Source organism: Vulpes vulpes, chromosome 1, assembly GCF_048418805.1.
Source record: "Vulpes vulpes isolate BD-2025 chromosome 1, VulVul3, whole genome shotgun sequence".
Classification (NCBI taxonomy): Eukaryota; Metazoa; Chordata; class Mammalia; order Carnivora; family Canidae; genus Vulpes; species Vulpes vulpes.
Window position 1 is genome coordinate 12,771,273 of NC_132780.1, and position 27,056 is coordinate 12,798,328.

At 49.5% G+C, this 27,056-nt stretch overlaps 2 protein-coding genes across 2 annotated transcripts in view; both read right to left on the bottom strand.

The window, feature by feature from the left end:
- Window positions 1-1,382: 1,382 nt before the first annotated feature.
- LOC112931535 (uncharacterized) lies at window positions 1,383-9,124 on the bottom strand. Its single transcript, XM_072747180.1, has 4 exons — window positions 9,052-9,124; window positions 8,519-8,608; window positions 2,246-2,408; window positions 1,383-2,042 (listed from the first exon to the last, which is right to left on the bottom strand). Exons 1-4 carry the CDS (start codon window positions 9,122-9,124, stop codon window positions 1,586-1,588), a joined length of 783 nt encoding a protein of 260 aa, XP_072603281.1. The 3' UTR covers window positions 1,383-1,585.
- A 14,047-nt stretch (window positions 9,125-23,171) lies between these two features.
- LOC112931310 (outer mitochondrial membrane lipid metabolism regulator OPA3) overlaps window positions 23,172-27,056 on the bottom strand; it is a 46,797-nt gene continuing 42,912 nt past the window's right edge. The window contains exon 2 of the mRNA XM_026013938.2: window positions 23,172-26,645. Coding sequence (XP_025869723.2) covers window positions 26,209-26,645 — 437 coding nt within the window. The 3' untranslated portion in view covers window positions 23,172-26,208. The remainder of the gene's footprint in view (window positions 26,646-27,056) is intronic.

The window sequence follows — 27,056 nt, forward strand, 5'->3', positions numbered from 1 at the left end:
GATTTCTGGACTGATTCGGAGGGCTGCTCTGATGAGGGCGGAGGTGTGTGTGTGCCCCTCCCGGCAGTGATCTGCCTTCCCCTCCTCTTTTTCCTTCCATCCTGTATCTGCTCCAGTTCCCACAGGCTCCGACAACCAATCTGCCACCCTGGAGAAAGCTAAGGACAGTCCCTCACAGTGTGGCATCAGGCAAGTCCTGTTGCTACTCTTGGGCCTCAGTTTCCCCATCTGGGAAATGGCTTGTGGGATGACTCTGACCCTTCCAATGGGAATCCTCCCAGCTTCTCTGCTAATTCCAATGATCCTGTACCCATTTTGCAGATGTACGCCATGGTGCTCAGACACATTCTTAAAGATGACTTATTTACCCCAGAGCTCCTTTAATTATAAAATATTTACAGTCTTAAAAAAAAAAATAGAATTCAGAAATCACAGAGCTCATATACACCCCCTTCAGGGGTTCATTGGTTTGGTAGGGGGTGGGGGGGTAGATAACCCTGCCTGGTTGGAATATTCCATTTGGATGCGGGGGCGACTTCAGGGCTGAGGGCCAGGTGGTCCCACTAGAGGAAGCCTTTGTATGAAGGAGGGTGAGGGTGGACTGGGTGACCAGTCGAAGGATAAGCAGGAAGAAGGAATCCCAGAGTACTCAAGAGCAGGTTCGGGTGGGAGATGGCAGATGTGACAAGTGACCCAGGTAGTAGGGGAACAGGTGGGGGTCTCTATGAGGGACCAGCTGAGGAGGACAGTAGGCAGGGACAACAGTAGGTCGGACAGGTAAACAGCTGAAACCAAAACACAGAATGGTTCATCCCTGGGCAGAACTGATTTTTCTACCCCAAAGGACCAAGTCTTGCTGGAACAGACAACAGAAGGCCGGGGGATCCTGCACAGCCTTTCCATGGGTTATGGCACCCACTGAAGTGAGGGTATCTGTTGGAATGGTCTGCTTGAGGGGGTGATCAACTGAGGTACCGATGGCTGGTGGGCCAAAGGCAGGAGCCACAGGGTGACTCACTGGAGCTAAGGCACTCCAAGATCATCCTTCTCTGCCCCCTCCAAAGTGAGGTAGATGGAAAGTATGGGGTCCAAAGTCACTGGGAGTTTGCATTTTAATTACAATGGTCTGTACCAATGAAGAATGTGGAAAGGGTGCTCTGGTACACTGGATGAGTGTCCCGGCCGGAAAGCCACTCAGGTAAGTGGAGGTGTGAGTGACAGAATGAGTTAGCTGGGTCCACGTGTCCTGCTGGCCCACAACTAGGGTGGGTGGGATCCAGGGGGAAGACTGCTAAATCAGTGGGCTGGGGGTGGGGGTGGAGGTGGGGGTAGGGCAAAGGGTGGGAAACTCCTGTTGGAATGTTCCACCAGTGGGTGGGGAGTCCCCGTGGACGGTACCACTGGGGTAGGGAGGTGTCCCAGAGCCTGGTTGCCTCAGCCCCCGCCCGGCCTCCCTCCTGCCCCAGAGAGGACCAGGTGGTATTAGCTGGGCCGGTTCAGGAAGGGGCAGTGTGGACAGAAGGTCGTGTCGGAGACGTCACAGCCCAGGCCACGGCCACACGGAGGCCCAAGGTCCGGCTGCCCCCTATTCCTTGGGCTTCGCTTGGGGCGCGGACGGCGGGGCGCGGGCGGAGAGCTGGGCGCGCACCTCCCGCATCTGCACCTGCAGCTCCTCCAGCGCCCTCTGCTGCGGCGCCGCCCGCACCTGGTCGTGCAGGGCGGCCAGCGCCAGCGCCAGGTGGTCCACCTCGTCCCGCATCGCGCTCCAGGCGGCGCGGCGCGCTGTCTCCTTGCGACGCTGGTGCGCCTGGTGGCGCCAGTACTCCAGCACCAGGCAGCCGCAGGCCACCACGAAGACCGTGGCCTCGCCCAGCAGCTCGGCGCCCAGCTCGGCGGCCGCGTCCTCGTTCAGCCGCTTCACGGCGGCCGCGTTGAAGCCCATGAGGCGCATCTTGGCCCGCATCTCCACCCAGTGGTACACTGCGGGGAAGAGGGGTAAGGGATCTTGGCCGGGAGCCGCCGCAGTCCCCGCCGCTCGACGCCTGGGCGTCCGGCCCGGAGCCACCGCCACGCGGCAGCGGCATCGCCCGCGTTAGGGAGCGGGCGCCTGACCGAGGGGCCGGCGCGGGGCCGGGCTGGCCATCTGGCCTGGGGGGGCCCCTTTGAAAGCGTCCAGAAGATTCTGGCGAGCAGCCAGGGATGAGAAATGCTGCTCTGGGGGGGAGGTCCTGCGTGGGGGCCGCACCCCTGGGGCGGGGCGGTGGTGGGTGCTACGAAGCCAGGGCAGGTGTAAAGCTTTTGCTCCTTCAGCGCCTTCCCCAGTGCGCCCAGCGCCAGCCAGGCTCTTCCCTCCTCCCCTGAACTTGGCTCCGACGCTTCGCTGCCCTGAGATGTGTTCACTGTGGGGCCTGGGGCTTTGGGAGGAGCTCAGGGCTTGAGCCAGGCTGTGCTAACTGCTTCTTTACCTAATCAGTTATTCAGGTGAATAAGGGTTATGAGCATTGTCATCGTTCGTAAACACAACACAAGCATAGAGCACGGTGCTGAAACCCCAAGTCACTCCACGAATAATTAATATCCATCCACAGATACAGGAATTGATGGGGAAAATCCCGGGCCTCTGGCTCATTAGGAAATGAATTTCTGAAAACATCTTATACTTCGCCCCTGCCACAACAGCCACAGCTGATCTCATCCCATTTCCTTCCTTTTAGGTAGAAGAATAACCTATGCACGCGTGTGAGGGGATGGGGGTGGGGGATGGTTTAAGACCACAAAAAAGGGGTTAGACTGAAAAACAGAAGTCCACCCTCCCAGTTCCAGCTTCAGTCCTGCTCCTACTCCAACCACTTTTGGTCTGTTCTGCATTTATTTATTCCAGTTTAACCCTGTGATGCCAAATAACAAGCTTATGCCTCCATTTCTTGATTCTCTAAGTTGAATTTTCAAAAATATTATGTTTTGATTGTTCTACTGCCACCCGCCCATATTATGGGACTTTATTACATATTCTATATCCTGTCCTCCCCCCCCCTCGATTTTTATAAGTGATTTTAACTTTTTTTTTAAAAGATTTTATTTGTTTATTCATGAGAGAGAGAGCGAGCGAGAGAGAGGCAGAGACACAGGCAAAGGGAGAAGCAGGGTCAATGCAGGGAGCCTGACAGGGTCCCAGGACCCCAGGATCACGCCCCTGGCCAAAGGCAGGCGCTGAACCACTGAGCCACCCGGGGATCCCTTAGTTTAACTTTTTGTTGGGTATTGGTAATCTTTGTAATCGTGAATAATATGCCTATTACCTGAACATCCTGACAGTGTACCCATAAGTACCTACCCTCTACTCCCCTACCTCCTATAGTCAGTAGCTCATACTATTACTTTTATATTGCCATGCTTTCTTTCTTTCTCTTTTTCTTTAAGATTTTACTTTTTATCTGACAGAGAGAGAGAGCACAGAGGGAGAAGGAGAAGCAAGGCTCTCCTCTGAGCAGGGAGACCAATGTGGCTCCATCCCAGGACCCCGAGACCATGACCTATGACAAAGGCAAACACCTAACCGACCAAGCCACCAAGGTGCCCTGCCATGGTGTCTTTCTAAGGTTAAGATAAGTCTTCAGTGCTCTGTCCATAGACTGAGTCTGAAAGTGAAAATATAGATCCTGTATATAATTAAGGTTATGTAGAGACTAATCACTGTAAATCCATAATGAAGATGTAATTTTGTGTTTGCCATCTGAAGCAGTAACATTAATTGGCAGCTCTAAACAGTGCTACATATCATGCCAGAAATAGCCTTTTCCCTGGGATCGAGTCCCATGTCGGGCTCCCTGCATGGAGCCTGCTTCTCCCCTGCCTGTGTCTCTGCCTCTCTTTCTGTGTGTCTCATGAATAAATAAAAAATCTTAAAAAAAAAATAGTCTTTTCATACTTTATTTATTTATTTATTTATTTATTTATTTATTTATTTAAGCTGATTCCATGCCCGATATGGGACTTGAACTCACAACCCTGAGATTAAGAGTTGCATGCTCTTACAACTGAGCCAGCCAGGTGCCCAGTTTTCTCATCTTTAGAGTTTTATTTTACTGTATGAAATTTTTTTTTAATTTTTTATTTATTTATGATAGGCACACAGTGAGAGAGAGAGAAGCAGAGACATAGGGAGAAGCAGGCTCCATGCACCGGGAGCCCGACGTGGGATTCGATCCCGGGTCTCCAGGATCGCGCCCCGGGCCAAAGGCAGGCGCCAAACCGCTGCGCCACCCAGGGATCCCTACTGTATGAAATTTTTAGTTTTCCCTAGAGTGGGGTTTCTCACCACAAATGCCAGATGTGTATGGGATCCCTGGCTGGCTCAGCAGTTTAGCGCCACCTTCGGCCCAGGATGTGATCCTGGAGTCCTGGGATCAAGTCCCGCATTAGGCTCCTGGCATGGAGCCTGCTTCTCCCTTTGCCTGCCCTTTTCTCTCTCTCTCTCTCTCTCTCTCTCTCTCTCTCTCTCTATCATGAATATATAAAAAAAATATGATGGAAAAAATACACAAATTTGATGAATGGTTAGGAAGGTGTTTCATGGTTTCTTTATATAATTTTAGCATGTGATTTTTACCACAGTTCTTTGTCAAAGCTCAAATTTCTTATGTCCGTGTCCTCCTTAAATCTAAACACAGTCCCTTAAGGTAAAGGCTTGAAATGGAAACAGCCTAAAACGGAGGGGGATTTTATGTCACAATCTGTAAATTATGCTGTGGTTGTGAGCCCAGTAGTTAAAAGCAAACAAAGCAGAAATGGTGAAATCACTCATGTTTGCTTCCCTAGCAGTGACTTATAACCACAGCCATGCTTTTGCCTACGGACCAACAATGCTGAAATATTTCACTATTAAATGTCGTAATTTCAAAAGGAAAAAAAACGGGGTGAATGAGCTTTATATATTCAACACAGAAAAATTCCCCAAACATAATGTCAAGTGGAGAAACACATACAAGTTCTGAAAGGTACCTACAGTGGGATAAAAACAAGAATAAGCATTGATGGTAGGCACCGTATCTAGGAAAAGTATAAAGTCTCAATGGAATAATACTCAGCCTCCTCAGGACAGGTGCGGGGAGAGGGAAGGAGAACCAATGAGGCTTAAGTTTTGTCTTCTAGGAACCCCTGGGTGGCTCAGCAGTTGAGTGCCTGCCTTCGGCTCAGGGTGTGATCCTGGAGTCTCGGAATCGAGTCCCGCATTGGGCTCTCGTGGTGGAGCCTGCTTCTCCGCCCTCTTCCTATGTCTCTTCCTCTCTCTGTGGCTCTCTCATGAATAAATAAATCTTAAAAAAAAAAAAAAAAAGTTTTGTCTTCTAAAAAACAGGAGGAGCACCTGGCTGGCTCAGTCAGTATGATGTATGACCCTTGATCTCAGTTCAAGCCCCACAGTGGGTAAAGAGACTACTTTAAAAAAACTTCAAGGGGATCCCTTGGTGACAGCGGTTTGGTGCCTGCCTTTGGCCCAGGGCACGATCCTGGAGACCCAGGATCGAATTCCACATCGGGCTCCCGGTGCATGGAGCCTGCTTCTCCCTCTGCCTGTGTCTCTGCCTCTCTCTCTCTCTCTCTCTCTGACTATCATAAAAAAAGGGGGGGGGGTGCTTCAAGGGCTCCTGGGTGGCTCAGTTAAGTGTCCAACTCTTGGTTTTGGCTTGGGTCATGATCTCAGGGTCATGAGATTGAGCCCCACGTCTGGCTCAGTGCTCAGTGCAGAGTCTACTTGAGATTCTCTCTCTCCCTCTGCCTCTCCCCAATTCATGTTCTCTCTAAATAAATAAATTAATGAATAAATAAAATCTTTTTTTAATAAATTTTTCTTTATTTATGATAGTCACAGAGAGAGAGAGAGAGGCAGAGACACAGGCAGAGGGAGAAGCAGGCTCCATGCACCGGGAGCCGACGTGGGACTCGATCCTGGGTCTCCAGGATCGCGCCCTGGGCCAAAGGCAGGCGCCAAACCGCTGCGCCACCCAGGGATCCCAAATAAAATCTTTTCTAAAAAAGAATATTCGGGGCACCTGGCTGGCTCAGTGGGTAGAATGCACAACTCTCGATTTTGGGGTTGGGAGTTCAAGCCCCAAGTTGGGCATAGAGCTTACTTTAAAAAAACAGAAATGGGGGACGCCTGGGTGGCTCAGTGGTTGAGCGTCTGCCTTTGGCTCAGGGCGTGATCCTGGGGTCCTGGGATCGAGTTCCACATCGGGCCCCATGCAGGGAGCCTGCTTCTCCCTCTACCTATGTCTCTGCCTCTCTCCGTGTCCCTCATGAATAAATAAATAAAATCTTTTAAAAAGGGCAGCCCCGGTGGCCCAGTGGTTTAGCGCCGCTTTCAGCCCGGGGTGTGCTCCTGGAGTCCCAGGATCGAGTCCCACGTCGGGACTCCCTCTGCCTGTGTCTCTGCCTCTGTGTGTGTGTGTGTGTGTGTGTCTGTCATGAATAAATAAATAAAATCTTTAAAAAAATCTCAAAAAAAAAAAGAGAAATTTTATACCATTAAGAAAGTGAGAAGGCAAGCCACAGACTGGGAGAAAATATTTGCAGATAATACATAATAATGTTATTATATATTTATGTATAATAATGTATTTATTTTAAAATAATATAACCTAATAATAATAATATAATTATTATCTAACAAAGGACTTGTATCTAGAACATATGAAGAGCTTTTAAAACACAACATTAGGAAGGTAAATAATCCAATTAAAATGGGCAAGAGGTTTGAACAGACATCTCACCAAAGAAGACATACAAATGGCCAATAAGCACATGAAAAGGTGCTCCACACGTTAATAATTAAAGGAACACCAATCAAAACCACAATGAGATACCACTTCACACCTACTAGAATAACTATAATCAGTACAACAAAAAAACCCAAGTGCTTTCAAGGTTTCAGAGCAAAAGCAAATCTCATGTACCTCTAGTGGGAAAGTCAAATGGTGCAGCCACTTTGAAAAACTGTTTGGCACTTTCCTAAAAAGATAAACAACAAACCCACTCCTAGGTATCTATGCAAGAGAAATTACATCCACATGCCTGTGCACTAAATGTTCATAGTGGCATTTATTCACAAGAGCCAGAAAGTGGAAATAACGCAGTGGCCATCGATTGGTCAATGGATAAATAAAATCTGGTGTATTTATACAGTGAAGTATTAATACATAGAAGGGAGTGAAGCAGTGATCCATGCTACAACACAGATGAATTCTTGAAAACATCACACTGAGTCAAAGAAGCCAGATACAAAAGACCACATAGCCACATACAAAAGACCGGTTCCTTTTATATGAAATATCCAGCACAGGGAAATCTATAGAGATAGGAAGTAGATTAGGGGTGGCTGGGGGTGGGGGTGGGAGTAGGGGTGAGGTGTGGGAGTGTGGAAGTAGGGGTGAGAGGGGGGCGGGGGTGGGGGTGGGGAGTGACTGCTAATGGACACATGGGATCTCTTTAGAGTGACGAAATATTCTAAAATTGAATTTTGGTAACGGTTGCATAGCCATGTAAATTTACCCAAAATAATTAAAGTGTCCACTTGAAACAGGAATGTTATGGCATGTAGATAATACCTCAATAAAAACTGTTCAAACAAACAAAGCAAAATGTCAGGGTCTCAGAGTGGCTGCCCCTGAAACTGATGGATGCTGTCATGAGCAGGTGTGCGGACTGACGACGAAGGCTCCCTGCTGAACCCATGTGGGACCTTGCCAAAGGGCAGTGGCCTCAAGAATGAGTGGTTGGATTTATGGGGTGTTCAGTTTTCCAAAATCTAAACCCCTCTCCTGGTCTGGGGATGCACCATTGCTGTCAGCCAGGACCAGCAGGTAATAGAAATTGGAAAATCCCATGGCTTCCCCAGATGGGGATTCCTCTTCTCCCATAACCACAGGGCCCGAGGCCAGCAGCCGGGGCTGCCATGGTGGCCACGGGATGTCACCAGGGACCCAGACTCTCTCTCTTTCAGCTTCTTCTCCCTCATTATGATTATGGGGATTTTAGCCACAGGCCCCAAACATGCCTGCTGCCCCTCTGGGTGCCATATCCTCCTTCTGGGCAGTGGGCAGGGCAGGGGTGGTCAGAAAGCACATGCATCTGATCTGTCCCTTTTTATGAGGAAACTACTGGATTTCATGAAAACCCCATGGAGTAGATTGGCCTCCATACCCTGGAGCCACCCTTCACTGCAGGCGAGTCCAACATTCTTGGCTGGCTACATGTTTCCACCTAATCAAACTGGGGTTCTCATGGTGGAGAGAGAGGTGGGGGAGATTGGTGACTTGGGAAGAAGCAGAGTGTCTGCCAAAGTGAGTGCCACTGGTGGGACCTCACCTCCCTACAGCCACCCGAAGACTCTTTGCTGTTCTCCTGCCCTGGCAAACAGCTCTCAGGCTGGTGGGCCAGGCTCAGTCGTTTTGCTCCCTCTCTGGACCTGAAATCTTGAGCAAGGCTTCAAGGATGTCCCTCCCCCTCGAGCTACACTCACTGCAAGAAGCTACAGAGATAACAAACTGTGCTGTCCACAGGCTCTGCGGCCTGGCATTTGTGTTGGGTCGTGACAGGAAGTGGTGGTTGCCTGGGGGAGGGGAGAGGAGAGAGGCTTGAGCAAACCTGGGGAGTGATGACATGTGGTCACTCTCTCCAGTGTGGAGGTGGCTTCACAGATACACACATTTGTCAAAAGTCAAGTTACACACTTTATATATGTGCATTATATTGTGTGTCACATCTCACTAAAGCTTCTTTCAGGAAAAAAAAAAAAAAAAAAAAGGTAAAGCAGGATAAGCAGCTTAGAAACAGACAGAAGAACTGAGAGTCCTGACTCTAAAATGCTCACAAGGCTGTATGTGATCTTTCCCCTTGCTGATTTTCTGGCCATTTCCAACGGAACCTCATTCAGTACTCAGCCCCCTTTGTGCTCTCTCTCATCTCTGGGCCTTTGCATATGCCATTCCCTCTGCCTGCAACACTCACTCCTTTCCCACCAGAGTCACCCTGAATTTTCCGGTCCTGGCTCACATGCTTCCTCCTGTGGGAAGCCCTTGCTGACCACCCAGGCTGGGTCTGTCACCCTCTGTACCGGCTCTGCCATCCAACCTCCAACCACTCTGGGTCATCACCATCTGGGGAGCAGTCTGTCTCCCCCATGGACTGGGAGTCCCAAGAATGGAGGACCAAGAATGTCTTGGTCACTCCTGTGATCTCCCCCAACACTGCCTAGTAAGGGGCCAGGCTCAGAGTAGGTACTCAGGGAATACTTATTAAAAACATCAATCAATCAATCAGTCAACCAATGAATAAATAACCTCCTGACTAATTACAAAAGGGCAAAAGGCACTTTCACAGTGGATAGACCCAGTGGTTACCACTTAAGCCAAGTGATCAAACTCAGCATCATCTATAATGGGACCAACTGATATTGTGACCCAATGGAGTCCTCAGGGGACAGTCACAGCATCACCAACAGGGTTTTCCTGCTGAAAATGTTCACTTTGAATCTTTTTTTTTTAAAGATTTTATTTATTTATTTTTTTATGAGAGACAGAGAGAGGAGAGAGAGAGAGAGAGAGAGAGAGAGGCAGAGACACAGGTAGAGGGAGAAGCAGGCTCCATGCAGGAAGCCCGATGCGGGACTCAATCCCGGGACTCCAGGATCAGGCCCTGAGCTGAAGGCAGATGCTCAATTGCTGAGCCACCCAGGCGTCCCCAAATTTTTAAAAAGATTTTATTTATTTATTTATTTATTTATTTATTTATTTATTTATGAGAGACACACACAGAGAGGCAAAGGGAGAAGCAGACTCCCTATGGGAGGCCTGGTACAGGACTCCATCCCAAGACCCCGGGATCACAACCTGAGCTAAAGGCAGACACTCAACCACTGAGCCAACCAGGTGCCCATGCTCACTCTGAATCTATTCATGAGTCCAGAGTGTGGGGCATCTTCTGCAGGACAACTGAGCTAGAAGTTTTCAAAACTCCAAAGTTATACAAATCCAAAAAAAGGCAAAGCTGCCCTAGATTTCAAAAGATTAAAGAGATGACTATAAAATGTAATGTGTGGGCCATGACTAAATCCTGGGTTGGATGGGAAAAAAATCTATAAAGACATTTTGACATTGTTGGAGAGATCTGAAAAAAAAAGTTTCTTAGATGACATTGTGAAATTATTAAGAATTTTCTTATGATGTGTATAGTGTATGATGGCCTTTTTGGACTGTGTGGGAGAAGGTCCTTATTCTTAGAAGACATACACTTAAGTTTTTAAGGTAAAGTGTCATGACATCTGCAGATTACTTTCAAATGATTCAGTGGAAAAAAAAAATCTGTGTATGTATGGAGACGGAGACGGATAGAGGTGTGAAGTGTTTTGGACTACATGTAGTGTGTGCACACCCCCAGGACATATGTTGAAGCCCTATGAAATACCACGAAGATGGTATTTGGAGGTGGGGCCTTTGGGAGTTAATTTGGTTTGTATAAGTTCATGGGGCAAGAACCCCCCAGGATGGGATTAGTGTCCTTTATAAAAAATTTTTTATTTATTTGAGAGGGAGAGAGAGAGAGAGAGAGAGAGAAAACACAGGAGGGAAGGGCAGAGGGAGAAAGAGAGACAGATGCAGACACCCCTGAGCGTGCAGCCAGATGAACACAGGGCTTGATCCCAGGACCCTGAGATCATGACCTGAGCAGAAATCAAGAGTCAGATGCTCAACTGACTGAGCCACCTAGGCGCCCCCTAGGGATTGGTGTCCTTATAAGGAGTGAAAGAGGGCAGCCCCGGTGGCGCAGCGGTTTAGCGCCACCTTCAGCCTGGGGTGGGGTCCTGGAGGCCCTGGATGGAGGCCCACGTCAGGCTCCCTGCGTGGAGCCTGCTTCTCTCTCTGTCTCTCTCTCTCTCTCTGTGTCTCATGCATAAATAAATAAAATCCTTAAAAAAAAAAAAAAAGAAAGAAAAAGGGAGAGAAAGAGACACCAGGGCTTTCTCTCTCTCTCTCTCTCTCTCTCTCTCTCTCTGCTATATGAGTACAGAGCATGAAGGCAGCGTCTGCAAGCCAGGAAGCAGGACCTCACTGGGAAGCGAATCTGCCAACACCTTGATTTTGGACTTCCCAGCCTCCAGAACGGTGAGAAAATAAATGTCTGTTGTCTAAGTCCCTCATCCAGTGGCATTTTGCTAGAGCAGCAGACATAATCATAGACATAAACATGCAGATCCAAGATCTCTGAAGGGCACAGACAGGGCACAATGTGAACAAGTGGTGAATCTAGTAAGGGCACCTGGGTGTTCATTGTACAGTTTTTTTCTATTTTTCTGTAGGTTTGACAATTTTCCAGATTAAGATGTTGGGGAGAACTAAAAAAAAAAAAAAAAATGAGTTTGTAAAGAAAATGTACCAAAATTTAAGTAAGTGCTGATGATTTCTAGCAGGTAGGTTTTATGGTGCTCTTGGTTTTTAAATTTTCTCCTATGAATACTGAGGACTTGCTTAAATGAAAGAGGAAAATCCAAAATGTACATGTGATCAGATCCAGCTATTGTCATTTCCAGGAATTATTCTTAAGAAAGTAACAATGGGACACACAAAGATTAGCCCAGGGTCCCTGAGGCCTAGCATGGCTCTCTGAGGGGGTCCTTCCCTGCTAATTGCTGGGGGTAGTGCCCTCCAGGGCAAGGAGAGGCTGTGCCACTGTGTGGTGTGTGACATGTCCCTCTTCTAAGTTTAAAGCTCAAGACCCAGGGCAGCCTGGCTGGCTCAGTCGGTGGAGCATGTAACTCTTGATCTTGGGGTTCTGAGTTCAAGCCCCACATTGGGTATGGGAGATTACTTAAAACATTAAAAAATTTTTTTTAAGATTTTAGTTATTTATTCATGAGAGACACACACAGAGTGGCAGAGACATAGGAAGAGGGAGGAGAAGCTGGCTCCATGCAGAGAGCCTGACACAGGACTCCAGGATCATACCCTGAGCCAAAAGCAGACGCTCAACTGCTAAACAACCCAGGCATCCCAAAACATTTTTTTTAATTAAAAAAAATCAAAATAAAGCTCAAGACTCATGGGCAAGTCAGAGAGGCAGGGGGCTAACTCTCAGGTGCCTTACACACACACTGTCTCTTGCAAGATTAAGCAGCAGATGCCCACAGAAGTAACCTGTTCCCTAAATACCTTGTAAAGACTTCCTTCCTCTCTCCTCTCACTTTCGTCCAAAAGAAGATCTTGTGCCTCCCCCTCAAACAGTCTAGGGCTAGCAGCAATTCATTCTCCCAATATTCCTGTAATTATTTTCTGAAGAGAGGAATGAGGGGCCCTATTTGTTGCAAAAAAAAAGTGGGAAAAAACTAACTTGGTTGTTTAAGAGGTACTGGGTTTCTGTTTGGCATGATGAAAAAGTTCTAGACAAAGAGGGTGGTGATGGTTACACAACTCTGTAGGTGTACTTAATGCCACTGAATTAAATACTTAAAATGGCTAAAATGATTGCTTGTATGTTATGTACATTTTGTCCACTTAAGAAGAAAAGATAATTTGGTCATGAGAAATGAGTCCAGGTACTGCTCTGGTTCACCCCCAGCTGGCCGACAGGTATGGTGTACTGCCATGCAATTCTGGCAATAATGCCCCAGCGTCAGTGCAGACTCCACAGGGTGAAGGCTCTGTCCCAAAGACTTTTCTCACCCCAGGCAGCAACCATGAGCAGGGGTTCCCAAGCCACCTGCACTTCTGACCAACCAGCTACAAATTCGAGGGCTCCCACCAACCCCCTCAGGTCCAAAAGTTTGCTATAACAACTCACAGAATGCCCTGAAAACATTATGCCTACAGTTGTGGTTTTATTATAAAAGATACACAGAAGGTAAGGCGTAGGAGGGATCCTGGAGCTTCCACGGGAGAACGCTTTCCACCTGCCCTTCAAATAGGGCTGCCAACCAGGAATTGGCTCAGGCCCACCAGGTGGGCAAGAGGGATGGAATTCCTGGCTCTGTGATTGAGCCAGAAAGGCAGGCAGGTTTAGTCATAATCTTTTTTTTTTTTTTTAAGATTTTATTTATTTATTCACGAGAGACACGGAGAAAGAGGCAGAGACACAGGCAGAGGGAAGAAGCAGACTCCCTGTGGGGAGCCTGATGCGGGACACAATCCCAGGACCGTGGAATTATGACCTGAGCTGAAGGCAGGTGCTCAACCACTGAGGTGTCCTGATTTTTGCTCTTAATATAATAAAAAGTTCCTTTTCTCTAATGGCTAGTACTAGGTTTCCCTTTCTGTTAGAAGGTTCCAGAGCTAAGCAACATTCTCCTAGCCACTGGTCACAGGTGTCTATTGAGCACTTGAAATGTCACTAGCCAAAAAGTGGCTTCTTTGTAGGTGAAAACACAGAAATAGATCTGAAGACTTGGTATGAAAAAAAAAGGTAGGGTTTCTCAGTACTAATGTTTATACTGGTTACATGTTGAAATGATAATATTTTGGACATATCAGGCAAAGCAAAATATATCCTTAAAATTGATTTTACTGGGGCAGCCCAGGTGGTTCAGCGGTGTAGCGCCGCCTTCAGCCCAGGGCCTTACCCTGGAGACCCGGGATCAAGTCCCATGTCAGGCTCCCTGCATGGAGCCTGCTTCTCCCTCTGCCTGTGTCTCTGCTTCTCTCTCTCTCTCTGTCTCTCGTGAATAAATAAAATCTTTAAAAAAATAAATAAATAAAATTAAATTAATTTTACTGGTTTCTTTTTGTGTTTTGAATGTGGCTGCTAAAATATTTTATGTTTTTAAAGATTTTATTTATTTATTCATGAGAGTCACAGAGAGAGAGGCAGAGACACAGGTAGAAGGAGAAGCAGGCTCCCTGCGGGGAGCCTGATGCAGGACTCCATCCCAGGACCCCAGGATCACGACCTGAGCCAAAGGCAGACCCTCAACCACTAAGCCACCCCCCAGGTTTAGTCATAATCTTATGTGAGGTCTTCCCAATCAGCCCCACCCAAAGTCACTTTAGGAGCATAACAAAAATACAGTTATCACTTAGGAATTTAACAAAGGCTTCCAAAGCTATATGGAACTGGTAAAACCAGTCAACAGATACGTTCCTCATTACCCTCCAATTACAAAGGGAGGTGATTAGTAACCTTCTCCCCACACACAAGCTGTGGCTGCCATGATAGGCACCAGCAAGGGGCAGCCAGGTGCAGGCCAGTGCCCAGGAGCAGCGCTGGCTGGGAGTCCAGACTCCTCCTCTTCTTAGGTAAGGGCCTCCCACCACCTGTTCCCTCTCTCCAGAGGCTCCTCCACCTTCATATCTCTCTCCCTTGCAGCTCTCTTCCTCCTGCTGCTTCCATTTCTGCACGGAAGCCTCCATCCCTCCAAAGGTGAGCATGCATGGTGTGGGGGGCCGGGAGGTCTGACCCCCCTGAGGTGGCCGAGCAGCAGTGAGAGGCAGAGGACAGAAGGGCTTTCTGGGGACGTCTGAGAGGCAAATATGAAATAGCAGCCAGTTCAATTGAGACACCGAGTGATAAACTGAACCTCAATCTCTGGAGGAGCTGGGAGCCCTGGCCAGGGGTTCAAGGGCTCCAGCCCCTTAAGAATCACAGGCTGTGATTCCTCTGAAGGGGAAACTGCAGAGCTGGCTTTGCGGGGTGGGGGTGGGGGGATGGGTGGGTGGGTGGGTGGGTGGGGCCCTTCCCCCCATGACCTGAGGTAAGTCAGGGAAACAGCAGGAGACAGGGTCAGATCTTTAGGACTCTCACAAACTGGGATTATGCAAACCTCAAACCCAAACCATAAAAGCAGAGGGGCCGGTACTAGGACAGAGCTGCCACTGGGGACCCCATCCTCGGCCCACAGGGGCCTGGATAGGGAAGGCAGGCGGTGCTGGGTGGGGCCCAGAAGGGAAGGGCTAGAGGGTTGCCTGCAGTCAGGGAGCATCTCTGCTCTGCTCAAGTGCCAGCCTCAGGGTTGCAGTTCTGACCTACCTCCTGCCACTCCTCACTTCGGGTTCTGGGGGAGCCCCTATGAGGACACCCCTCAAGCTGAGCGTGGGTGCTGGAGCTAGGGAGTACTTCTTGGGTGGGAGCAGAAATGGGACATCTGGGTCGCCTGGGTGGCTCAGCGGTCAAGTGTCTGACATAAGTGCCTATGTCTCTGCCTCTGTGTGTCTCTGATGAATAAATAAATAAAATTAAAAAAAAAAAAAAGAAATGGGACATCTGCTGGGCTCAGAGGGAGAAAAGGGCTGATCGGCCATGTCAAGAGCCAAAGTCGGGACATCTGGGTGGCTCAGTGGTTGAGCATCTGCCCTTGGCTTGGATCATGATCCTGGGGTCCTGGGATCGAGTCCCGCATCAGGCTCCCCGCAGGGAGCCTGCTTCTCCCTCTGCCTGTGACTCTGCCTCTCTCTCTGTGTCTCTCATGAGTAAGTGGATAAAATCCTAAAAGAAAAAAAAGTACTAAAGTCAAGAAGCCCGTCTCATTATGGGCCCAGCTGGTGAAGCTTTTCCTTTTAAAGATTTTATTTTTGGGATCCCTGGGTGGCGCAGCGGTTTGGCGCCTGCCTTTGGCCCAGGGCGCGATCCTGGAGACCCGGGATCGAATCCCACGTCAGGCTCCCGGTGCATGGAGCCTGCTTCTCCCTCTGCCTGTGTCTCTGCCTCTTTCTCTATCTCTCTGTGACTATCGTAAATAAATAAAAATTAAAAAAAAAAAAAAGATTTTATTTTTTCATAGAGACAGAGAGAGAGGCAGAGACACAGGCAGAGGGAGAAGCAGGCTCCATGCAGGGAGCCCCACGTGGGACTCGATGCCCGGGTCTCCAGTGTCACACCCCAGGCTGCAGGTGGTGCTAAACCGCTGCGCCACAGGGGCTGCCCTGGTGAACCTTTTCTTTCTTTCTTTCTTTCTTTCTTTCTTTCTTTCTTTCTTTCTTTCTTTCTTTCTTTCTTTTTTTTTTGTGAACCTTTTCTATGAGAATTTCTGTATTGCAACCCCACTTGGTGCCTTAAAAAAAAAAAAAGGCGGGCACCTGGGTGGTTCAGTGGGTTAAGCATCTGCCTTTGGCTCAGGTCATGATCTCAGGGTCCTGGGATCCAGCCCCCCCAGTGGGCTCCCTGCTCAGTGGGGAGCCTGCTTCTCCCTCTCCTCCCTGCTGTGCTCTCTATGGCTGGCTGGCTGACTCTCAAATAAATAAATAAGGGGCAGTCCAGGTGGCTCAGCGGTTTAGCGCCTCCTTCAGCCCAGGTTGTGTGATCCTGGGGTCCTGGGATGGAGTCCCACATCGGGCTCCCGGCATAGAGCCTGCTCCTCCCTCTGCCCGTGTCTCTGCCTCTCGCTCTGTCTCTCATAAATAAATAAATAAATAAATAAATAAATAAATAAATAAATAAATAAATAAAATCTTAAAGAAATAAAAGGGCGAGGGAAATAAGGAGCAGAAGAAGGGTGGAGGCTGAGCCGTGTCTGATCCCCAGGAGAGGTGCTAATGGTAAGAAAGGAAAGAAGGCTGCTCTGTGGCAGCGTGGCCCTGGGCCCCAGAGACGCCAAGTGGAGTTGCTGTAGAGACTTCTATCCCTTCCAACGCCCCACCCAGAGATGCAGCTACACCTGGGACAAGTTCATCGTCATCCCCATGGATCCCCAGAAGTCCGAGGCTGAGGACTGCAGGATATACACCCAGAAAATCCTAGATAGGTCCTGGCCCTGCTGGTGGCTTCCTTCCCCTTCTGATCCTTCTGCTCTCCTGGGGACACAGAGACCCATTCCTCTTTCCTTTCCTTCCAGGAGCTCTGCCCTCCACAGAGAGACATATGCTACCAGTGTCAACACTTAGCTTCCCGCTGGGTGACCCTGGACAAGTGTCCTGCCCTCTCTGGGCCCAGTTTACCTGTCACCAGGTGAAGAGTATGCAGAAGAACTTCTTATCCAGCCAGAGGTGGGCTGGGCTGTTTGTGGTCTCTCCCCACAGCCCCCAAAGTGACATGTCTGGAGAGGAGTGTCCTCTCTGTTTGCAAGTCAGTGGGGCACCCCCTCTGGTTCTCTGAGTCCATCCTCACTGCCCCCCAGGTCCCAGATCCCCATGTCTGTGATAGGAAGTCCCCTGGGTGTCCCACAAGAATGTCTGACTCCACATGTGTGCAGGAATGGGTGTGTGGGCCAAGAAAAGAGGCTCATCTGGTTGTTGGAAGTCAAGGCCACGTGGAAACCACCCAATGGCCAACAGCCACCAGCAGTGCCACCTGCTGCCCCCTTCAAGGGTTCTCTCATGGGGGTATTTCTTTTCTTTCTTTTTTTTTTTTTTTTTTTTTTTTTTTTTTTATGATAGTCACAGAGAGAGAGAGAGAGAGGCAGAGACACAGGCGGAGGGAGAAGCAGGCTCCATGCACCGGGAGCCCGATGTGGGATTCGATCCCGAGTCTCCAGGATCGCGCCCTGGGCCAAAGGCAGGCGCCAAACCGCTGCGCCACCCAGGGATCCCTCATGGGGGTATTTCAAGGCCAAGAGATACTCTGTCTCTAAACCTGGACACCAGGGTGTCTGGGTTTCTCTTCCTACGTGTTACAGAATAGAATGAAAATCTGTGTAAAGGGACACCTGTGGCTCAGTGGTTGAACATCTACCTTTGGCTCAGGTCCTGATCCCAGGATCCAGGACTGAGTCCTGCATCGCGCTGCCTGCATGGAGCCTGCTTCTCCCTCTGCCTATGTCTGTGCCTCTCTCTCTCTCTCTCTCTCTGTGTCTCTCATGAATAAATAAATAGGGATCCCTGGGTGGCGCAGCGGTTTGGCGCCTGCCTTTGGCCCAGGGCGTGATCCTGGAGACCCGGGATTGAATCCCACGTCGAGCTCCCGGTGCATGGAGCCTGCTTCTCCCTCTGCCTATGTCTCTGCCTCTCTCTCTCTCTCTCTCTCTGTGATGACTATCATAAATAAATAAAAATTTATGGGATCCCTCCCCAGGGAAACCGTTCTATGTGATACTGTACTGGTGGATATATGGCATTATACATTTGTCCAACCCCATAGAATGTATAACACCGAGTTGAAAACCCAATGAAAACTAAGGACTTGGGGCACCTGGGTGGCTCAGTGGTTGAGCATCTGTCTTTGGCTCAGGACATGATCCTGGGGTCCTAAGATCAAGTCCTGCATCAGGCTCCCTGCAGGGAGCCTGCTTCTCCCTCTGCTTTTGTCTCTGTCTCTCTCTGTGTCTCTCATGAATAAATAAATAAAATCTTAAAAAAAAAAAGAAAAAGAAAACTATGGACTTTAGTAATGTCAATATCGACTCATCAATTGTAACAAATACAGCTCATGAACACCACATGTTAATCGCAGGGGCAGCTTTGTGTGTATGGGAGGTTGGGGAGAGATATATGGGAATTCTCTGTACTTTCTGCTCAGTTTTTCTGCAAACTTAACACTACTCAAAAAATATAAAATCTATTACCTTTTTAAGAGTGTATATCAAATAGAAGCAAAGGCACAAAAATAACTCAGGTAAATCTGAAAATAAGAACGAGACTGCCGGGTAGCTCAGAAGAGATCAAAATATATTTTCAAACTCGTCATTCAAAACAAGATGGTGTTGGGACATGACACATAAATGGACGGTGGGACAGGAATGAGAAAGAGGCACCAGTGTCAAGGGGACATAGCAGGTACTGCTGTCCAGTCTCAGGGGAGGTGGGAAAGGATGGGGCATCCCTCACACTTCAAGATGTGGGCCAACTATTCATTTGGAAACTGAGGAATGTAGATCCCAACCTTACATGCCTCAAAAATCAAAACATAACAAAAAGCTACTTTTTAAAAAAAAGATTTTATTTATGAGGGGGAGAGAGAGAGAGAGAGAGAGAGAACAAGCAGGGGGAGGAGCAGAGGGAGTGGGAGAAGCAGACTCCTTATTGAGCAGGGAGCCGGACTCAGGGCTTGATTCCAGGACCCTGGTATCATGACCTGAGCTGAAGGCAGATGCTTAACTGGCTGAGCCCCCCAGGGCACCCCAAAAACCTACTCTTGACAAATGACTCAAAAGAAAACTTGAATGAAAGTACGAGAAAATAGAGCTGTAGATAGATATCCTTGAAGTAAAAGAGTCCTTCTCAAATAAGGCCAGAAAGAAATGCAAATGCTTGAATAGATTTTATATTTTTTGAGTAATAGATTTTATATTTTTTGAGTAGTGTTAAGTTTGAAAGGAAAAAGACTAATAGGTTTGGTTATTTTATTTTATTTTTAAATTTTTATTTATTTATGATAGTCACAGAGAGAGAGAGAGAGAGAGGCAGAGACACAGGCAGAGGGAGAAGCAGGCTCCATGCACCGGGAGCCTGACGTGGGATTCGATCCCGGGTCTCCAGGATCGCGCCCTGGGCCAAAGGCAGGCGCCAAACCGCTGCGCCATCCAGGGATCCCTGGTTATTTTATCATTATTTTTTTTAGTTTATTTAAGTCAAGCCTACACCCAACACGAGGCTCAAACAACCCCATGATTGAGAATTACACGCTCTTTCCGACTCAGCCATACGAGCACCCCAGATTTGGTTATTTTAAAACGAAAAACTTCAGTTGAACAACACATACCAGAAACAGATATCATAGGCACAATGAAAACAGACATTTCCCAAAAGCAGCACAAATGTCCGATAAACGCCTACCAAGACACTCAACCTACAGGTAAGCAGGAAAATGTAAGTTAAAAGAATAATTACATTTCATGTGCATTTCTATGGTTTGAAAAATTTTCAAGCTGGAACATTCCAAGTGTTGACAGTTCCTCTGCTACTACTCCACAGAATTTTTAAGAGTGTTTTAGTATTAACTATAAATATTTTTTAATGCTTTTGGTTCCTTCAGCTCTTGGTATGTCCCTAAGGAAAGACACTGGCCAGAGAAGCACATGCAGACCTCAGTGTCCCAAGAGGAGAGCAGTGGACAGCTCCTAAGGGATCTCAAGTATGGCCAGACCATTCCTAAAAGGGCTGCCAGAGTTTCCCCAAACTGGAGACAGGATTCCTTTTGAGGAGGGGACTTTGGTTTCTTTGAAATGGCTGAACTTTTTGAAGAGAGTGTGCAATTTAGAACAAAATTCAGATCAAGGCACGGGGATGGGCCCTTTGAGCAAGGTGGGCACACTGGACGTGATGGAGTCATCAGTGACACCCCCCCCCCCGCCAGGTGCACAACCACCCTTACCTGGCGGAAGCACTTCTGGGGAGCCTGGCCTGGGCACTGCCATTCCAGGGCCAAGGGACACTCTAAGACCAAGGGTTCCATGTCCCAGGCCACCCTTCCCTTTCCTCCTTCCCCTACGAGGTCCCAAATGGACACCAAGAGCGTTCCCTGATGGAGGAGTCGAGAGAAAGAATGTTAGAGACGCAGCCTGAGCGTGAGCTCAGTGATGTCAGAGGTTTGTTGAAGACGAGCACGGTGTTTCCAGCCCTTGCCAATACACTTCAGGACAAATAACAAAAACCTGCCAGAGGGCGCCCAAATCTGAGGCGATCTGGGGACAGGGAAGGGCAGGGGGTCTCAGTATCTCCTCGTGCCTGGTCTGCGGCAGCCTCACCATCTCAGGACCTGCCAGGGTTTCCCTTCTAGACGCACACAGCCAAGACTTCCAAGACTTGGAAGCCGTCAGCGACTCCCCAACATCCCCTCGCTTAGCAAATCCTCTCTGCTCCACGTCTGAAATATTCACATGCCCAGAATCCCGCTTCTCCCTACCTCTGCTGTCTCCCCCGGGTCCAGCCACCGTGACCCCCACACATAGACAATCACAGTCATCTTTTCCCTGGGCTGGCAGCTTCCACCCTTGCCCCCCACAGCCGGTCAGGGGGGATCCTAAGTCAACTCACGTCCCTCCTCTGCTCAGAGCCTCCCATGGCTCATGCCTCACCTAGAACACAAGCCAAGGGCCCAAGGCAGCCCCCTTTATGTAGATCCGCATAATTCATCCATATATACGGGCCTTTCTTTATGAGATAGAATAAAAAAGAAAGTAACAGAGTGCATGGCACGTGGTAAGGGCAATTAGCAGGTAGCAAAACTTCTGTTCTAACCACATACGTAATATATGATGTATGACGTCAGCATATGTTAGAGAATACATAGAACGAGTTGTGTATGTTTATCACACATATTAGGCACATAGGACACATCTGTATCTGTAGCTTTTCTTCATGAAAAGGAACACAGTAAGAAGTATCAGATTGCACTGTACGTATTAACGGTATTTAGTGAAATTTTCATTCCAATGACACGCACACACAACATATGCTATACAATGTTACATATTACATAAAAATATTTTCATATTCTGTTATATACTGGCCCATAATGCATGGATTATGCCATATTTATAATACATTCATAAGTGTGAACAGTGAGTTATATAAATAGGTATATGGTATAAACTCTGTTTCTTGGGCAGCCCCGGTGGCGCAGTGGTTTGGCGCCGCCTGCAGCCCGGGGTGTGATCCTGGAGACATGGGATCGAGTCCCACATCGGGCTCCCTGCATGGAGCCTGTTTCTCCCTCTCTCTGCCTGTGTCTCTGCCTCTCTCTGTGTGTCTATGAACAAATAAATGAAATCTAGAAAAAAGAAAAAAACTCTGTTTCTCACTATGGCTTGCCACCATGGGCTGAGATGGAGACTTTTCTTTAAGACTTTATTTATTTGAGAGAGAGAGAGAGAGAGAGAGAGGAGCAGAGGAAGAGGGACAAGCAGTGTCCACACTGAGCGAGGAGGCCAATGCAGGGCTCCCATCTCACGACCCTGAGATTATGACCTGAGCCAAAATCAAGAGTCAGATGTTCAACCAACTGAGCCACCCAGGCACCCCATAGACACTTATGTGTGTGCAATAGGGTTATGGCCGAGTCTTTGGTGGAATGACGCCTACAGGTGGGGAGGGAAGGAAGCTGAGCTGGGTCCAGAGTCATTGAAGCGAGATGTTGTCACCGGTCTCATTCTCGGTCCTACACGGTGCCCAGAGCTGGCAGGAGTCTCCAGAACTAGGACAACTGAGACAAGGGTGCCTGTCTTCATTCCCCTGACTCCCCTTCCTTAGTCTATTTTATGGATCAGTAAACTTTTTTTTCTTTTTATAAGGTTTGTTTATTTAAGGACTCTCTACATCTAACATGGGGCTCGAACTCATGACCCCTAGGTTCAAGGGCCCCAGGGTCAAGAGTCGAATGCTCTTCTGAGCCAGCCAGGGGCTCCGGGTCAGTAACCTCTTGATGTAAAGGGCCAGATAGTAAATAGTTTCATTTCTGAAGGCCATATGATATCTATTGCAAAAACTTAACTCTGACATTGGGGTTCATCTCAAAAGAGCCATCCTGATCTAAATGAACCATTAATCCTGAACACTGCCACAGGACCAGCCCTTCACCTCTTTACTGCCCATCGCCCGTGCTAGATGTCAGCTCCATGATGGTGAGAGCCCTCGTCTTGTTCCTGGCTCATTCCCAGCTACTACAATGGGGCCTGGCATGCAGCATGTGCTCAGTAAACATTTGTCTAACAAGTGGGTGGAAGAATGACTACTGGACTCTCCTTTGGGCACGCTTCCCTCCCTCAGTCCATCGGGGTGGGGAGCCCAGGCCTGGCCCCTCAAGAGTTAACAGTGGCTAGCACAGGGACGGCCATAGGGCCCCATGAATCAGGCAGGGGCTTACTGAAATCCACTTTCTCTAGGGGTGGCTTTCTCCAGGCAAGGCCTGCCCGACTGGGAAACCAACAGAGTGGACAACAGGGCCTAGCCAGGGATGGGGACAGTATGAGGCTTCTAGGAGCCAGTGTTCATGGGTTTTGTGTTTTACCCCCGTGCTTGTGCTGAGTGCCTCAGGAAGGGGAGAGTCTGGATTCAGCCGGGCTCCTTCTTCTCCAGTCACCGAGGGGCAGGCAGGTAATGCTGGAAAAGCAAATGTCTGTATGTGCTCTTCCCCTCTCTGCGACCCCAGCGCGACACAAAACAGATCGGGGCACACAGTGGACACCTGAAAGTTTCTCGAATGAAAGAATAATCAAACACATTTTTTCTAAGGTTGTAACAGGGTTTCTAAAATGTGTGTGTATACACACACACACACACACACACACATATGAAAAAATACACGAACTTGAAGACAACCAACCTTATTTATAAATTTATTCTACCCCCTTCCCCAAGTCGAGAATGTATACAAAACTTTAGCAGGAAACCAGAGTGATGAACCATCCTTTGGTCTCAGCCTCGTGCATTTTGAGAGGGGATTCTTTGCATTTCCACACACCCTGATCCCACCCAGTGGGTGAAGCCCATGCATCCCACAAGGTCTGGCCTCATGGAAGGCCACGCAGGGCTGAGTTCTGAGTCTCAGGGATGTGAGAACGATGCCACATCAGGGTCAAGATGGTGCAAGGGTTAGGACCTCGGGCTCTGGTACGCTCCATCTTCTGGTCCAACTCCTGCTTCTTTCCTGCCTGTGTGTCCTTGGGTGGGTGACTCCCCCCTTTCTGTGCCTTGATTTTCTCATGAATGAAATGAAGAAAATACTGTTAATGGCCTCTATGTATTGACATGATGGGTGGGCCCTCTGGATGTATCCCAGAGGATACATCAGTCGCTGACGTCCAGCAACCTGTGCTCCAGAGACAGGTCAGTGCCACAGGGGGCCTCCAGGAGTAGCCATGGAAACCAGGTACTGAGCCTGCTCAGCTGGCTCTGTCCATCACCCCTCCACACTGATATCTCTGGCCATCTTCTCATTTATCCACTAAGGTCACTTCTGACTTTAAAGACACCTCCACCCAGGACCCACCTCCTCAGCTCCCTCTACGGTCAGTTTCTCCTCCCCTTCTAGAAGGAATTACAATGATCTTTCAGGACCCCAGTGTCTTGGTTTTCTGTCTGGAGAGGTGTGGTGTCCAGATCACCCCGCCAACCCCCACCCCAACCCCTGGAGGTGAGGTGAAGAAGGAAAGAGTGGTGAGCAAGCCTGTTTCTCCCGCTTCACCTACAGTTTTTTGGAACCTGGCCAGGTACGGTGGATCTTGGATCTAACTCTGCTCATTAAATGCTAAGATTTCGGGTGCGGTCTGGGACTGCTTGGACTGGAACCTGAAGGTGCCCCACTCTCAACACTGTCTCTGGGAAATGCCTTGGGCTTCTGTGTAGATCCCTAACCACTCTTCCTCCACAGTAACTGCCTCCCTGCTCCCCTTCCTCGTCTAGCACTGGTGCTTTCCAGCACCCTGCACCCCTTCCCCATCTCCTTCCTTGAGCCCCCGCCCCCACTCTTCTTATGTACTTATTACTTCTCTTATTACCATGGACAGCCAGTCCCTCATTGGCTTCGTGGCCTTGGGCATGTCCCTCTGCTTCCCCTCGGCTTATTTCCCAATCTGGGAAAGAGTTCATAAGATGACTGCCCTAATTTAGTGCACATCAGCTTCTCTAATTTTAACGAGGCTTGTACCAATTTTGAGGATCCTTATGTCCTCAGACATCCTTAAGATGACTTCCTCACTCTCCGGCTTTTACTCAGGCAATAGAGCATTGACAGTTTGCAGAACAGAATGCAGACTGCTGGGAGCCACAGCCCTCCTGTATCAGTGAGATTCCTGGAAGAGACCCAGCAGTAAAGGCTGGTTCCTGGTTCCTATCACCCCTGAGGGAAAGGCCACACATCCCGTGGGATGGGCAAGAGTCCCAGCATACTCTTGGGGTGCAGAGGTATAGTGGGTTGAACAGTGGCTCCCACACGATAACCCACGGAACCTGTGACTGTAAGCATAGCTGGGAAAACAAAACAACAAAACCCCAACTCTGTAAATAAGTTAAGGATCCCGAAGTGACATCATTCTAGATTTAGGGTGGGCCCTAAATCCAATGACAGGTGCCTTTCCAGGAGACACAAGAGGCCACATGGAGACAGAGGCAGAGACTGGAGATGTGCAGTCACTGGAAGTTAAAAGAGGCAAGGAAGGATCTTCCCACCAATGCCCCTCAGATGGAGGGCTGCCCTGCTGACACTTTGATTCCAGATCTCCAGCCTCTGGAACTGTGAGAGAACACATTTCTGTGGCTGTAAGCCATCACATTTGTGGTCATGTTATGGTCGCCCTGGGAATCTAATAAAGGTTAGGACCAACTGGTGGCCTGGCCCGGTGGGAGGGAGATGGGGCTGAGGGCTCTGGAGGCAGGGGGGCACCGCTGCACGAAGGGGGCTGTGGGACAGTCCAGAGCTTCAGTGGGGGAGGGCAAGGGCACACAGGTCAAGAGATTTGGATGGAACATGAGGAATGTGATCATCTAATTCGTGGCTGGCAGTGCGCTGAGAGAGGCCACTGAAGGAGACAGTGAGGAAGGTAGGAAACGACATGTCAGGAAAGGTTCAGGGACTTGGAGGAGGGAGGACAGGGGGCCAGGCGGAAAGGCAGGTTGGATCAGCCTGAGCAGGTTCAATTTTTCCACCCATGGAAGTGGTTTTGGGAGGGCAGTGCCGGAGAGGCGCTGCACAGACATTCCAGTGGGTTGTGCCAGACTGCAGGACTGGGGGGTGGGGATCTGCTGGAATAGTCATCTGGGGTCTCGGTAGGGTGCCACAGATCAGGTTAAGGGGGAAGATATAACATTCAGTGGATCCACTGCAAGGCAGGATCCCTTCTTTATTCCCCTCAAAGAGAGTGGGGAAACCAGCTAGAGCCAACCTTAGATGAGGGGGACAGAAGTTCACTGAACGACACCGCATTTCTTTACAATGGTCTGTGCCTATTGACAAAGGGAAGGGGGTTCTCCAGTGAACAGGATGAGCGCCCAGGGAAGGGTAACATTTATCAGGGAAATGGGGGTGAGGGTGGGGTAACAGCTTGGTTCAGCTCAAGTCTGGGTCCCTTTTCTCTTCTGCCAGAAGAGTGAGCCTGTTGTCCTTCTGGCTGGGACCTCACAGGTCAGTGTGGTTGGGGGGCAGCGATGGGCATGCGGTCTGTACCTATGAGTTAGAGCTGGAGGGTGCTACACTGGCACCTTCACTGGCTGGGGGCTGGCCCCAGTGGAAGGTACCGCTGGTCGGTAGGGGCCGACTGAATCCAAGTTCCATCAAGATCCGGGTGATTTCCGCTGGGCCAGCACAGGCGGCGGGGAGTATGGGGAGAAGGCCACATCAGAGCACACACAACCACGGCCAAGTTCAGACTTCCGTAGGCTCCTGTGCCTGGGACGCGGACACCGCCTTGGACGAGGACGTGGCCTGGGACACCGACGATGGCTCCGGGATGCAGAGCTGGGCGCGCACCTCTCGCATCTGCGCCTGCAACTCCTCCAGGGCACTCTGCTGCGATGTCGCCTGCACCTGCGCCTGCAGGGTCTCCAGCGCCAGCGCCAGGCGGCCCACCTCGTCCTGCATCGCGTCCCAGGCGGCGCGCTGCTCCTCCTCCTTGTGACGCTGGTGCGCCTGGTGGCGCGAGTACTCCAGGACCAAGCAGCCACCGCCCACGATGAAGATGGTGGCCTCGCCCAGCAGCTCGGCGCCCAGCTCGGCGGCAGCCTCCTCGTTCAGGGGCTTGATGACTGTGCCCCGGAAGCCCATGATGCGCATCTTGGTCCGCATCTCCACCCAGTGGTACACTGTGGGGGAAGAGAGGGGTCAGGTCGTGCGCCAAGAGCCCCCTACAAACCGCACCCCTCCGCATTTCGGTGCCCAGGCTGGAGCACCTGGGACACCACGGCCAGAATCACCAGGGGCATTGCCTTAAACAAGATCTGCACTGGCCTAGCCCAGGGATCTTGTGTCACTGGCCTGGGGTGACCCCAAGGTATCTTTTAAAAATTCCCAGAGGATTTTGCCAAGCATCCAGGAATAAGAAACCCTGCCCAGGAGGGGAAATCCTTAGACTTGGGGGTGGCATGGAGACACACGCCCCTGTAGGGTTACAAGGAGCTCCCAGGACACAAAGTCCCTGGAAGGTGTGAAGGCTTAATTGCCAGAGTCTTAGCTCCCTCTGCTCCTCCCATCAAGCCACCAGCAGGACAGCCAAG